Here is a 14,978-nt window from a genome sequence, read left to right on the forward strand (position 1 = left end):
GGTGGGAGCCCCGAGCTGGGAACAAGTGAGTGCATCCCCTCCAAACTGCTGGAAAACCACCATCACCATTCACCACTCTACTTTCCTCACCTCTGCAGAAGTTTCCAGCAAAGAGACCATGGCAGAGCAAAGCTCACAGCCTCCCCTGGAGATGGAGTATGCCTCACATTCAAAATACAGTAGTTTCATGCCACAGAACATGAGGTTTCATCAGCCGTTGGCAATGTCCTTGCTCTCAGCCCGGGGGGGAGCACCGGCGGGCCAAGCTCACCCGTGCACCCAACCACCACCATGTGAGCACCTGGGCAGCTTTGGCGTTCCATCGGATGACACCCAGAGATCCCTTCCCATCCCCACCGCTCCACACGACCAGCACAGGGCTGCACCCCCTGAGAGCCCCCAGCCGGCCCGTCAGCCTTTACCCGCTTTGTCTATCCAGGCCCGGTATCCATTGAGCTCCCTCTCGATCTGCTGCTGGCGTCGCAGCTTCATGAAGGCTCGGCGGTTCTCCACTCGCTCGCGCTCTTTGGCAAACTCCCTGCGGGGAGGGCAGAGGGGGACGGTGAGAGCGCGGTCGGGGGGCGGCGGTGCGCACCGGGGGTTGGGGTCTCCACGGTGCCCAGAGGGGAGGCAAGGAATGAGGGTGAGCACAAGCCAAGGGTTGCTGGAGCGTGCTGGGGAGATGCATGGCCATCCCCAGCCAAAGCACGGCCAGGCGATGGATGAAGGAACGGAGAGGAGGAGAGGTTTCTTTGCAGGGGGAAAGGCGCAGATGCACGTGAGCAAATCCGCTGCTCGGTCACTCAGCACTGCATGCCCTGGACGGGAAGTGCTGCTGTTTGGGGAGCATGATCCCAACACCACCCAGCTCCAGCACCAGCTCGGTTCCTGTGTGTCCCTTCAGGGAATAAAAACCAGGCACTGTGAGGAGGAAGGGGATGGGGAAGGGCAGGTCCTGTCCCCTCTGCCTTCACCTCCTCCCCTGAACCCTTTTTCTTTCCAGCCTCTCCCTGGAGGATTTTCCCAAGTCTTGAGACATCCCTGTTGTCCTATCCTGGACTTCAGTGTCTCACGTAAACCGTCCAGGCGTGATGACCACTCCAGAGAAGGACAACATCTGGGCTCCACAGGCAAAGGAACATGCCCGCCTGGGGCCAAACACAGAGTCCGGAGCTAACGCTGTGCCCGCTGCAGCCTCTCACACTCCTGGTACACGGATATACCAGCATCCACGTGCTCACATGGGCACAATCATAAACACACTCCTCAGTACGTGAGATACAGGATTTCGCCTACAGCCCAGCGCAGAGCCCATATACAGCCAGGGCTACACACACCTCCTCTTGTGCAGTGAGGAGACCTCTGCCTTCTGGTACGTACGCGCTCGTGGCCACACGCCGCAAGCCCAGGCAGGCTGCCCTCCTGAGGCTTTCACCCACCCTATATGAAGAAGCACCCGAAGCCCTAAGGATGTATTCAAAGGCCATCGCACACAGACAGATGGAAATAACTAGCAGGAAGCACAGGGGTGGCCACGTAGGCAACCTCGACCCACGCCGTGGGTTATATGTGAGACGACACGGCCGGACCTGCTTCTAGGAGGTCCCCCACGCCACATACCTCTATTGACAACCACATTTGCATGCAAGGAGCGTCCCTCACACCAGATCTACCCTTCCTTCCTTGCAACATCATCACAGGGATGCAATCCGCTGGCTGCAGCTCCCCATCCCAGGTGGCTGCAGACCCCCAGCCACACAGAGGAGCCCAGCCCGTGCCCTCAGCCCCCTCCCCATCCCAGGGTGCTCCAAGGGAATCATGATTGCAAAGAACAAATGGCACCGTTCTCTCTGCAAGGCGAACATCTCTCTCCCCGGAGACTAGCAGCAATCTCCAGCCTCAAAAAACAAAACAAAATATTCAAAAGAACTGAAAGAATCGGTCTGTCTGCTGCGAAGAGAGTTCAAGTGCATTACCCCAGCTGAGCTATTACACCCTTAATGCTGTGTGGGCTTTCGCGTGTGTGTGCGCGCGCGTGTTTGTGTCAAAAGCCCTGAATGTTCCCTGCATCTCTTGTTTAAGATCCCCAGACAATTCAGGCATTTTTAATTCCACCCTAGGAAGGTGAAGTTTCCTGCCGCTCTGGCATTAAGCATCGAATGACTCTCCCCCTCCATCGCTGGCTTTCAGACTGAAATGAGAGTTTCTTCCTAGGGCAAGGAAGGGGGAGAGAACAAAAGGCAAGGAAGAGAAAAGCAGCATAAGTGGAGGCAAGGAGGGCGGGAGGAGACGGGGGAGAGGGAAGGACCTCCCACAGCCAACAGCAAAATGCACTCTCAGTTTTGGTCATGCCGTGCCAAAAACCCTCCTTGCTCTAGCTGGAGGAAAGGCAGGACCATTTTGGCTGTGCCATCATCCCTCGCTGGTCTTTGTTAGCAACTCTGGGATGCCAAGAAATGAGAAGATGCCATCTGCAGCCAGAGTTAGCGGGGAATTTGCTTCTCCCTCTCTGGTTTGGTCCACTGGTCCTCTCCCATGCGCTGAACCTCTGCCCCATAGGCCATAACCCCACGCCAGCCAGCACCTTGGCAGAACCTTTGCCAGCCAGACCCTGCAGATATATTCTGCACCTGGATATATTCCAGCACCTGGAAAGCTTCCCCTGATTTACACCAGCTGGGAATCTGGCCCTTCTCTGTCACCTCCTGCTTGCCCATCCCTCTTTCTTCCATCTCCCCCTCTGCTGAGGCTAGCATCTCCTTTAGCTGCCATCATCATGTGTCCACAACGAAACCCAGCCAGAAGGACCAGCTGAGCCTCACATCACCATTTCCCAGAGGAGGAGATGGGAGCATCTTTTCCAGCAGCCCCCTCATCAAGCAACATTTCCCCCTACCCAACCGTTGGCTCACAGACCCCTAATTTGCAAGAAGCTGGTGCCACACGCATCCAGGGACAAGGTCCGTGCAGCCGCGGCAGTGTCTCAGAGGGAGATGCTTCCCACACACTTGATCCCTAATGGAGCTTAATTGCTTTTGTCCATTAGAAGGAGGAAGGGGTGGCAGAGACGGGAGGGGGGAAAGAAAAAAAAAGTTAAGCTCAACTTAATGAATTATTACATTTCAGAGAGACACGTTACCGAGCAGGGCAGCAGCGGGGGCTGGTGACATCTGAGAGTGGGTAGGCGATGCTGACAGATCAAGGATTGCTCAGAGCCAATTTGCAGCAGCGGGTAGAGATAATACTGTGTGTGAGTGAGAACAGGGCCAGCGATGATGACTGACAGCCGCTTGGGAAGGCTCCAAGTCGCAGGCAGGGCAGCATCGCAGCACCAAGAGAGCCGGGCGCCTGCCTCCCCTTGAAGGGCTCTGCTCCCTGGCTTGTTTTGGGTTACAATGCCAGGGATGGCCTGATTCTGCCTTGCAAAGAGCCCAGGGTGGCGCTGCGAGGTGGCTCAGAGGACCTCAGCAGAAGGCATGGTCCCCACTAGCAACACCATTCCTTGTCCACCGGAGTCTCCTGGCCCCAAAACCTCATGTCTCCAGCAAGAAAAAGTCCCCCACGACCACTGAGCTCCACTCGTGCCAACCCCATGTCGTTGCAGCCCCCTCCGTCCAGCCTCATAAAGCCGAAGGCACGCAGCGACTGCTGGAGGTCGCGGTGGGAGCTGGAGACCAGGATGCCATCTGTCCTCCGGCACGCAAGGCCACCATCCATCCGCACGCCGTGCCGGGGAGATGGGAGCACAGATGGTTCTGTCCTCCTCTGCCTGCAAATTCTCCTCTATAGCCTTGGCATTCCCTTCACGTGGCCCGAGAGCGTCTCTGCTCCTGGCAGGAGACCTTGGGGGACACCGCTACGCTCAGCTGCTTCCCTCCCAGGGCCCCCCGCACCCTCGCCTGCACTGGGGCAGCGACACTTTTACGACATCGGTGAGCTCTGCCCGGAGGACTGGAGAGCCCAGGTCTGGTTGTAATGGGAGAAGGATATGTGAATGGATCCACCTTGAAATTGGGCCCCCTTTTTTGGGGAAAAAAAAAAGGGGGGGGAAAACACAAAAAAAACCCAAACCCAAACAAAACCCAACCGCAAAAAAGAAAACCACCAGAAATTAGCTAAGAAAAAAAAAATCACAGATGCTGCAACCCACTTTTATCCTTTCCAGAGCTTCTTTAAGTCCAGAGAAGGTATATAGGTGCTGGTGATATGAATATTGTGGCTTCCATGCTTTGAAACTGCAAGCCAACCTTCTTCAAACCCATCAATTCATCATCTTTTGCCACTGTTTAAAGACACCTCCAACAAACGAGGTACCAAACGGTGCTTAAAATTATATGACAGAGCAGAAAGGATGGGGTGGGAAGAGGAGAAATGCTGGATTATACGCCGAGGATGAGGCAGCAGTACCATGCTGTGAAAAAAAACATATATAATGGGATGTGTAACAAGGAACATCATCAGGGAATACTGCTGCTCTCCTCAGCACTCACGAGGTCTCAGCTCATGGCTCTGTTTCAGGTTTGAGCGCCACAATTTGAGGAAAAAACCGCCTTCGAATCCAGGAGAGTGTCAGGGAAGGTTATGGGACACAACTGACAAAAGACAGTTTGGAAAACACGGATGAGACAGTTGGAAACCGGGGGGATCAGATGGTATTTTCCCAAGAGGTGCAAAGGAACTGAAGTCAGAGCGTTGAACTAACCGTGCAGGCTGTAACCTGGTGCTTCAGCTTCAGCAGAGGGTGGCACGCAGACACAGCAGGACCGGCACTGCCGAACAGGGTGACGGCACTGCACCGGCACCAAGGGCCGGAGCAGGGGGACTGAAAGGTACCAAAAACCTTTGGTACTTGTAAGGTACCAAAACTGGAGGGAAGATGTGCTTCATAGGTCTGCTCTGAAGGAGGCAGCAAGTCTTTTGGATATGGGTAATTGCTTGATTGAAGTTCACTTGAATTGCCAGAAGAAGTCAGAGAATATTCAAGGTCAGGTTGGACGGGGCTGTGAGCAACCTGATCTAGAATCATAGAACCATTTAGGTTGGAAAAGACCTTTAAGATCACCGAGTCCAACCATTAACCCAACACTGCCAAGTCCACCACTGAACCATATCCCTAAGCACCTCATCTACGTGTCTTTTCAATCCCTCCAGCGATGGTGACTCCACCACCTCCCTGGGCAGCCCATTCTGATGCCTGACATCCCTTTCAGCAAAGAAAGTTTTCCTCACCTTCAATCTAAACCTCCCCTGGTGCAACTTGAGGCCATTTCCTCTTGCCACCTGGGAGAAGAGACCAACACCCAGCTCACTACAACCTCCTTTCATGTTGAAGATGTCACTGCTCATTGCAGAGGGCTTGGACTAGATGATCTTTAAAGGTCCCTTCCAACCCAAACTATTCTGGATCCTTAACAACGCCAGATTTCTTTAAGAAAGTCTTCCAATGAAGCACTTATTGATGAAAATAATTTTAAAAATTAAAGGAAAACAGAAACATCCTATCTCTTGTATTCCCTTTTAGCGGTGGCCGTTAGCTTTGGGTCATCCCTGTGTCCTTTTGGGAGGGTTACGCGTTTGCCGCGTTGTGGCAAAGCTGCAGCAAGAAACGGAGCGTTCAGCTGGCGATGCTAAAGAGAGCACATTTATAGAGCGCCGGCAGACACGCGAGTTGGGGAATGAAGGGCTGACAAGCTGTTGGCGACATCGAACGGTAAAACGGGAAGAAGCTGGGAGATACCAGCCCTGAGATTACCCATTACATCACTGTCCCAATTAAGAAGGGGCAGAAGCTGACGGTTATCTTCTACCTTGGATAAAGCTTGTGATTTAAGATGGATTTTCTTATAGGTACTTGCTGATGTCTCTCATTTCTACAAGGTCCTAAAAGGGTTTGTATCAGGGTTGATACCAAGCAGCATGAACAGTTCAGAAAGACCTCACCACACGAGTTTGCGTTGACACCCCACACTAAGAGGATAGGTGAGCAAAAATAGAGGGAAAAGGGAAAGGCAATGACAACATGAAGACACGAGGAGAAGGCAGCCCAAATGGGAAACTGTCTCCACAAGTGGGGAATCATACAAAGATTTGGGTTGGAAGGGACCTTAAAGATCATCCCGTTCCAACCCCCTGCCAAGGGCAGGGACACCTTCCACTAGACCAGGTTGCTCCAAGCCTCATCCAGCCTGGCCTTGGACACTTCCAGGGATGGGGCATCCACAGTTTCTCTGGGCAGCCTGTCCCAGTGCCTTCCCACCCTCTCCGGGAAGAATTTCTTCCTGATGTCCAATCTAAAGGAAACGACAGAGGGACAATGGATGAGGAGCCACCAGAAGCAAGGTCAAGACTCACAGCACTAAACTGCTTTTTTTATAAGCCTGAAAGAGATATGGGCCATCATGGCTCCACAAAAGGACCAAAACAGCAGGGACAGGGTCACCGTTGGCCAGCTGTGTAGTGGATCTCCCCAGTCAAGCTCTGAAGAAGTTGTTCAAGGATTCAAATAACTGGTATTTGATGGAGAGACAGAGGAGCAATGGAGACACTGAAATGACTCAAAGAAGTGCGAAACACAAGAGAACTCAGCCTTTGCATTTGCTGATGGGGAACACAGCCCACTGAACAGCAAGTACTTTAAACACCTCCCCTACTCTCTCCAGTAATCCACATTTCTTATCTACAGTCAGCTTCAGTCAACAGGCTTTCCTTCATCCAAGAGCAGGTTCACCGGTCGCTTGGGAACACGGTTGGGCACCAGCTGGACCTTGCTGCAAAGCCTGTCCCTCACCAATAGACCCCAGCAGAGGTGCAGACATCTCTCCACATTCTTCATGCCTGCTCTCCAGGAATAAGAAATACTCCACGACCAACATGAGAAAAGCACATGTGGATGCTTGCTTTGCCTTGAGCTCAACCCTGCTGTGACCTTTAAAAAAAACTGACCAGGTCTTCCAGGACACTTGGGTTGGGCTCAGAGCAGCCAACAGTTTGGCAAGCTTATTGTTCGGGAGCAGAGAAAAATAAATGATAAAGTGGACAAATATCACCTGGAGAAGGGAGCCACAGACATTCCAGTTGGAGAGTCTTGGTCTCAGTATTTTTCTAAGGGTAACAACGCTGAGGCTTGCGAATCTGTCTGTCGTTTGCACTGTTGCACCAAAGGCAGCGATAGCATGGCGAACCCAAGCTGCAAGAGAGCTACAGACAGGCAGTGGGGGGTCTGGTAGTCCCAGCAGCAAGAAGCAGAGATGGAAGCTCTGGATTTTATTACACTCTTATCAGGCAGGGCTGGTACGAACCGCGCAGCTCCGCTGCTTCAAGAGCCCCGGGCTTTGTTCGCAATCACTCCCACTGGCTCATGCAGCGCTGGGGAAATGTCACTCCTCCCCTTCCCTTCTATGCTCCAGTTTTTATCCTCTTGAAGCAGAGAACGGTTTTATAGTCCCCCCCTTTGCAAGTGACAGCGATCTGCAGATGAAAGGTGCGGGGACAATACCAAAGGTGAGATGCAACATGGAAAAAAAAGTCACCAATTTTCAACATTTCATCCCGTTAACTTCCCAGGAACTTTCAAGCACTCTAATCGACATCAACACACAAATACAATGAATTCAGAACCAACCATCAAGCGTGAAACCCTCAGTGCAACTGCTAGATGTGTCAGTCCGCCACTGCAAAACACACACCCGCCCACGACGTACAAAGAACCGATAACACTACGTGATTCACTCGGGACATCCTGCCTACTTCACCCAACAGTAGTGCCTGGCACCCCCTTGCAAACACTGAGTTGGTCATGGAGAAACCAGGTGTCTCCCAAAGCCACTCGCCGAGGCAACGAGCATCAGCCACGGCCACGATTGCTGTCATTACCCAGGATGACGGAAATTACGAAGATTTGGAACAAACAACTCCAAAAGCAATCTGTAAGCAAGAACTATCTGCCAAGTGCTTTGACAAGAGGATCAAAACCGAGGCTTTTCACCCCCCGTCCACAGACAACGCGCCATCCACAGAGCAGATTTGCAAGGAGACACGGATAAGAGCAAACCTTGAAGCAGACGAGACGCTGGCAGATAATTTGCAAAGAGAAATCAAAGGGGAAAGCCACCGAGTCGTCTCTTTGTTGTGGACTATTTTTTTATTTTTAACCCTGTCCGTCTGGCTGTCAGAGGAGTCATTATCCCCTGTAACAGCAGACACGCGCATCTCTTGTCAGGCAGCTTGTTTGCACAGGGCTTGGAGGCCCTCGGCAGGAAGGTGGTACAGCAGAGCAAGGCAGAGGCGCTCATTGAATATGGATGCCCACCTGGCTGCTGAATAGAGATGAAGATCTCAAAAGCTCCTGCGCTTTGCTCGTGTTCAAACAGCCCGTCGATGACACAAGAGCTTCCCCAGAACAAAGCCACAAGCGTGGCTGTTCCTCACCACGCGTGGTCCAACCGATGTGCATCCCCTGATGGGGCTGAGGGACCTGACAAGAGGCATCACAGCCCATTACACCCCCACCCCCATCCCAAAGTGGTTCCAGTTAGTGAAACCCCAAGCACACAACAGGCACAGCCTTCCAGTACCTGAAGGGGCTACAAGGAAGCTGGGGGGGACTTTTTACAAGGGCCTGTAGTGACAGGATGAGGGGTAACAGGTTTAAACTGAAAGTGGGGAGGTTTAGATTGGACATCGGGAAGAAATTCTTCCTGGAGAGGATGGGGACCACTGGGACAGGTTGCCCAGAGAAGCTGTGGATGCCCCATCCCTGGAAGTGTCCAAGGCCAGGCTGGATGAGGCTTGGAGCAACCTGGTCTAGTGGAAGGTGTCCCTGCCCATGGCAAGGGGTTGGAACTGGATGGGCTTTAAGGTCCCTTCCAACCCAAACCATTCTATGATTCTATGAGCTCATCCAAGCCCCTCCCTGAGATGCTACAACCATTAAAGGAAAAATGATGCTTCCAAGCTTTCACGCTTCCAAGAAAATTCTTCTTGGGCATGTTTGTTGGCATCTTGCTATCCCTCATCACCTCAGCAGCTTTCCTGCATCATGGCAATGCATCTCCCTGCTTTCCCCTCCACAAACTGCCTACCTCCGAGACATTAATCCTCGTCCCAGCATTTTTGGCTTCAAACTACCTGATCCAGCTCGAATACGCAGAGCCCAGGTTTTGTGTGGAGCCATAAAAAAAAAAAACCAACACCCTGCCTCCATTGAAAATGTACATTTGTTCCTTCAACACCCTTATTATTAATTGCTATAAAACTTAATTTTATTCATCGTTTGTTATGCCTCAAAATTGAATGGGAAAAAAAATTCAAATTAAGTGAAGTGAAAAGATTTCAGAGATGGTAGAGAAGGCTCCTGAAGGAGCTGAAGAAAACTCTCTGGAGACTGGGAACACAGCGCTAACCCAACCTGAAAGAAAGAAGATCTTAAGACAAAGAAATCTTGCCAAATTGATCCTTTAATTATAACATTAGTCGTTTCTTTCAAAGGCTTAGTGCAAGAGCTGGGGGTGGGGGGCAGAAAAGACTTAAAGGGAGAAAAGACTTAACATCACCAGGATGAGTAGAGGCAATTAGGAGGATTTAAATTACTCTCGTTTGGTACAAGGCAGATAGATTTCATTTTTCTTGCCACCATGCTCAACTTCTTGCTTTGCCATCAGCTTCCAGAGGTCTTCTCCTTGGCAGACCCAAGGCTCCAGCCTTCCCAGGTCGGGAAGCAACCCCTTCCACTCCGCGCACACTCAGCTATTGCTGCACTCCACGAAGATTGGTGATTACAGCAGCTTTGTCACCCTGGAAAGGGACTGGAAGTACAAGACTGGATAGGGGAAAGGAGTCGACCAGCCCTCAACAGCTGCGATGAATGGAGGAGGGTGATCACAACCCAGATTTTCTCTGCAAGGGCTGGGGAAAGGGAGACAGAAGAGAGTCAAAAAACACCCCATCTGGTCTCAGAAACTCCACATGAGTTCTCAAAGTTATTCCTCCAAGCGTGGCTGATTTTTTTTTTTCTCTTCACTCCTTCGCTTTCTTGCTCCCAGCACCAAGCTAGACATAAGCCAACAACTCGTCAGGAGGGACAAAACAGGCAGGACCTCTGCTAGGACAGGGCCAGCGGTGAGCTGTTGTCATTCCTGGGGGGGCACCACTGCTCCCGCAGCACCGTGCATCGCCCCGATCCTGCCGCTCTGGAGATGCAGCACGAACGCACAGATCTAAAGCATTTTACGTGAGAAACAGCTGAGAAAACCAAACCCAAAAGCACCGCATGAAGATGGAAGAGCAGACTTTTGCAAATCCCCGGCACAGGGCACGTGCAGCTTCTGCATCCCGCTGACTCGGAGCCAGCTGACCGCAGGGCGCTGCCAGCACCCGGCCGTCAGCCGCAGGGCAGGCGGGGGTCCCACCCCCAGGGCAGATGGCTGAGGTGTGCTACCCTCTGCGCACGACAGCCCTTCTCCCTGGGATGAGATGCAGAGCCCGCAGGTGCATCCCGCCCCTGGATGACACCAACCTCAGGATGCAGCACTCAACACAGGTCTTGGGATCTTCCCAAGCTCGCAAATCCACCGGCTGCCACGTGGCAGAAAACAGGGCATTTCGGCTGATGCTCCGTTGTCACTCGCTCCCGCTGACTCTCTTCTGCCAGGATTATTCCAGTAGCTTGTGTAGCTTTAAAAGCTGAGCAGTCACATCTCCTTGGGCTTCCTACCTGCAAAAATCTCTCAGAGAGGAACAGGGCCAATTTTTTTTTTCCCTTCCTGCTTCCAGTTAAAATTAATTGATCCGTAATTGCACCCATAGAGGGGGAAAGTTAATAGACACAGTAATAAATGCCAAAGCCCCAGAAGAACTGGCTCTCCAAGCCCCTGCCTGGAGCGAATCCATCTCCTCTTAATAGCGTTGCATGCGATCCCAGTGCATGTGCGCGCGTTAATATTTAGAGAGAAAAATCGAGGAGCCTCGGTATGATGGAAATCATTTCTTTTCCTCTCCCACATACTTTGTGCTTAGGAGCAGATGGATCCAGGCTGTTTACATCACGGAGGTCATGCCTCAGCTTAACAGTTGGGGAACTGACTGTTGGGAGAGATGCGCATCGCAACCAGAAGATTGCTAAATCTGGGCTCCGGCAAACTTCTGATGGTGGCAAGTTAAACATACAAATGTCCTCCTGCAGCCTCTTCGTATTCAGCACCAGCCTCGGGTGTTTGGGTTTTTTTCCTTTTTCCCCCCAAAGAAAACCCACTGCCGAGATGAAGCGAGGGCAGAGAGGCAGCTCTGCAGCAGCTCGTGAGCGTGAAGTTGGGGAAGAGGGTTGGAAATCCCGAGCGGACCTCGTTACTCGCCGGTGCAGATGGTGCGGTTCGCGAGCGACGTGTGTCCAGGTTTTTGCAAACGTGCTACCAGGACTCGCTGCTCACCGTTGTGCCCCGAGTTAACAGAGCGACCGCGACTTCGGCTAGCCGGGCACGGCTGCCTGCCTTCCCCAGATCAGTGCCGTGATGCCAGGGAAAGGTTTCCTCCGTGTGGAGGTGTTTCCATGGAGCTCATCCCCAAGATGACCTTCTCCTCCCAGCTCAGCCCAGCAGTGGGGCGTGCAAGGGGATCCAGCCAGACCCTGGCTGCTCATCCAGTTCCGAGGCTGGGGGATGGAAAGGTCGCTCTTTCCCCTCCGCGGCAGAGCCAAGTGCTCTCATCCAGCACGAGAGGATTGTGAGAAGTGTTAAAAACCACAAAGACGAAGCAAGCAAAATGAGGAACGAAGCCCTTCTTACAGCACTCGAGGACGTGCATCGTTTGTGCGCAGAATTCCCTTCTCCCGCCCCACAGTGCACCCCTCCGCGGCTCCAGCAGCAGATTTGGCGAGGGTGTGCTACACCACAGCCAAGGGCCTGCATCCCTGGCCGTGGCCAGGCAGGAGGGCACGAACGGTGGCCTTGCCATGGGGTGGCAGAGCCCAGCTCGCCGCCTCCGCTCACCTCGCTCAGCCCACCGGGGAGCTGAGCAGTCGTGCTTTTCCCTAGGTATCTGGCACGCCACAAGAGCATCTCCATTGCCAATTAGGCCACCCACCCACTTGCATCCTTCCCCAATACAAACCCTATTAGCAATAAACAAACAGTTGAAATGCCAGCCGGCGCCTGGGAAGAGCCCTAGACAACGGTATCCAATTCGGCGAGCGCGGGAACAGCTGCCTGGTGAAGTCCTGGCACAGGCAAGCACCCATTATGGACCAGAACATGGACTGGGCATCCCAACAGCCACCCCATGGTCCTCCTGCCAGTGGCTTGCAGGGCAGAGCAGTGCCACCTTGCCGTGTCCGGGCTGCTCTCAGCATCCTACCAGCACCAAAAGCCTCAGTGTCCACACAACAGGCTACGTTGGCATGATCCAACGTGGCAGTAAGGGGCTTTTCCAGCTGCCTAGCCCTGAGCTTCCTAGTTTCCCTTCTCAGGGTTTTTGCAGGAAAGCTCCTGCTTGACAGGGACACCCAGCCAGGCTTTGCTCAAATCCCCAAGCTGGATGGTGGCATAAGAAATGGGAAAGCCACTCAACACTGCTCGGGTGTCTTCATCCTCCGTAAGAGCTCCCTCCCTGCAAGGCAGCTTGAAGCCCTTCCTGCAGCCTGTCCCCAGAGCCCCTGGAATCAGTCAGACCCCAGACTGAGACCTGGGAAAATTCAACCCACCAACATACCCTGATGACCATCCTGCTGCTCCTAAAACCACCACGATCACATCACAGGGACACTTAGGACAGGGACAGAGATGGCCAGGACCAGTCTCCACATTGATCCCTGCATCTAAGGGCTTTCCAATTGGCTAAACCAGTGCTACGGCAGCTTTTTTTTTTTACCATGATGGGCAATTAGGGAAAAAATTACCTGCTGCCAGGCACAGGGGACCCACTGCTGCCTGTGACAAGGGCAGGGGAGCCCACGTCCCCCTCCCAGTGCAGGAGAGGACATGCTTTCCCCGTGCACCAACCCCTGCCAGCGGTTGAGGATGTGCTTATGCAACCGCAGTCCATTGTCATGGAGACAAGAAGCCTTTTTCTCTCCAAACCCAGCTTAATGGCTTGGATTAAAACCTCCTTTCCCCTGGGAAGAGCAGAACAGGGATAGTTGTGCTGTCCCCATGTCCTTGGTTTGTCCAACCCAGGCAGCCCTTCCTTTACCCCATCCCGTGTTGGGCACCAGCGCTGGGCACAACCTCCCAACCACAGCCCACACAGCATGGAGGTGCCCCACATCACTCTCACGTGTACCCCAAACCCATCCCAGTGCATGCCCACCACATTCCATCAGCCAGCAAACACGCACCCGGCTGCAAACACGTCCCAGACTCACATTTCCATAATGTCCCCCCCACATTTTTCCCCTCCAGCAGGTCCCAACCAGTCATAAAATCAACAGGGACTATTTCTCCAGACGATCTTTAAGTTCCCTTCCAACCCAAACCATTCGGTGACCAAAACCATGAGCCCTTCAGCGAGGCGAGACAACCAGAAAGCGACAACGCTTCCCCTTTCCTGGCTCCCCGGGGAGCAAAGGAGCTAAGCAAAGCCAGGGAACGATCCTTTGATGTGAGGCAGGCATGGAGGGGATGGGGGAAACCAGCTGCTGGGGTCGAGAGGGCATGATGATACCAGAGGCCAACCTCGGGGACCGGAGACACACGATGGGCATGGTCTGGAGGGGAGGACAGCATCTCGCTTACCCCGACAGCACTCCCAGGACAAGGTTGAGGACGAAAAAGGATCCAATGATGATGAGGGGGATGAAGTACAGCCAGTTCCAGGTGGCTCCTAAGGCATCATTGGTCTGGAGGGGGAAAAGAAGAAACAACACGTGTCATGTTACATTCAACCACCCGCACCCGGGGCAGAGGGAGGGTGCATTAGGGATTCTCCCTCCAGGCTCCTCAGGGTGATGTGGCCATGCCTGCTGGGCCTTGATGGGCACCAGACAGCTCCCTGTGCAGGCAGGCATGTCCAGCCAGGGGCTGCCAGCCAGCAGTGCCCCCATGACCCTCAGCACCCCACCCCAGCCACCTTCTCCAGCCCTCATCAGGCAGGACTGCTCTCCTCTGCCTCCTCCTACCATCCCTGAGAGGGTGCAGGGGCTGTAAGACTGTGGTGTAGTTGGAGGTGCAAGGCCTTGCAGCATGAAAATGGGGTTCTGAGGGCATGGGGGCCACCCTGAGCGTGCCCAACCCCCCAGCAGCTTGATTCAGTGCTCCCCTGTGCATCCCACCAAGACAGGGCAAAGCATCCTCGGCGCCAGTTAAGAGGGAAAGATTTATAGGGTGGCTTGGAAAGCTGGCAGCTGAAGAAGAGGCAGCTGATGCTTGTCCTTCCATGCACAGGGGGAAAGGGGCTGGTGAAGACAAGCCACACACCTTCAAAAGGGTGTTTTGCTGATGGCATTGTGGCTAATACCCTGCAGGCACCCTCTGGCCCCGCGTGCATTACCCCAGCCCCAAGGAGCTGAGAGTCACACTAACCGCAGGGCTATACCCGACAGCCAAAAAGGCTGCTGGCAAGCCCTGCTCTATACCTCCAGACATTTCTTCACCAAGGCTTTTAATAAAGCAGTGCCCCTCTGTACCTCGCAGCCGCTTCCCAGGCCCCATTTGTCCTCCGGTGTCAGGCACAGCGCACATGACGCCGGGCTGGAGGGTGATGCGGCAGAACGTGACTGTCTGGGGGAGGTGGTATCAATCTTGTTGCAATGAAAGACTCTCTTTTCTCTCTCTTCCCTCCCCTCCCTCTCCCCATGCTAATTAAGCCCTCATCTTCATCTGAGTCATTGGCACCACCTCTCCCGGTCAGCCAGTGCAGGAGACGAGGCTCTGCACGGGGAGAAGCACATCTCCGAAAAGGAGAGAAAGCCACCGTGCTGGGATCTTCCTTTGGTGACCAAGGGTCACAGCAGGATCCTCAGCCAGGCGTCCACACCACCGTGACACCGAGCC

At 53.5% G+C, this 14,978-nt stretch overlaps 1 protein-coding gene across 1 annotated transcript in view; it reads right to left on the reverse strand.

Annotated features, from left to right (window-relative positions):
• Window positions 1-14,978, reverse strand: part of LOC104516403 (voltage-dependent R-type calcium channel subunit alpha-1E-like) — a gene marked incomplete at both ends in the record, with an annotated part of 81,547 nt that overhangs the window by 43,488 nt on the left and 23,081 nt on the right. Inside the window, 2 exon segments of the mRNA XM_010160712.1 lie at window positions 423-538; window positions 13,722-13,825. Of these exon segments, the coding sequence (XP_010159014.1) occupies window positions 423-538; window positions 13,722-13,825 (220 nt within the window).

Source organism: Eurypyga helias, unplaced genomic scaffold (genome assembly GCF_000690775.1).
Source record: "Eurypyga helias isolate BGI_N326 unplaced genomic scaffold, ASM69077v1 scaffold16211, whole genome shotgun sequence".
In the NCBI taxonomy this organism is placed as follows: Eukaryota; Metazoa; Chordata; class Aves; order Eurypygiformes; family Eurypygidae; genus Eurypyga; species Eurypyga helias.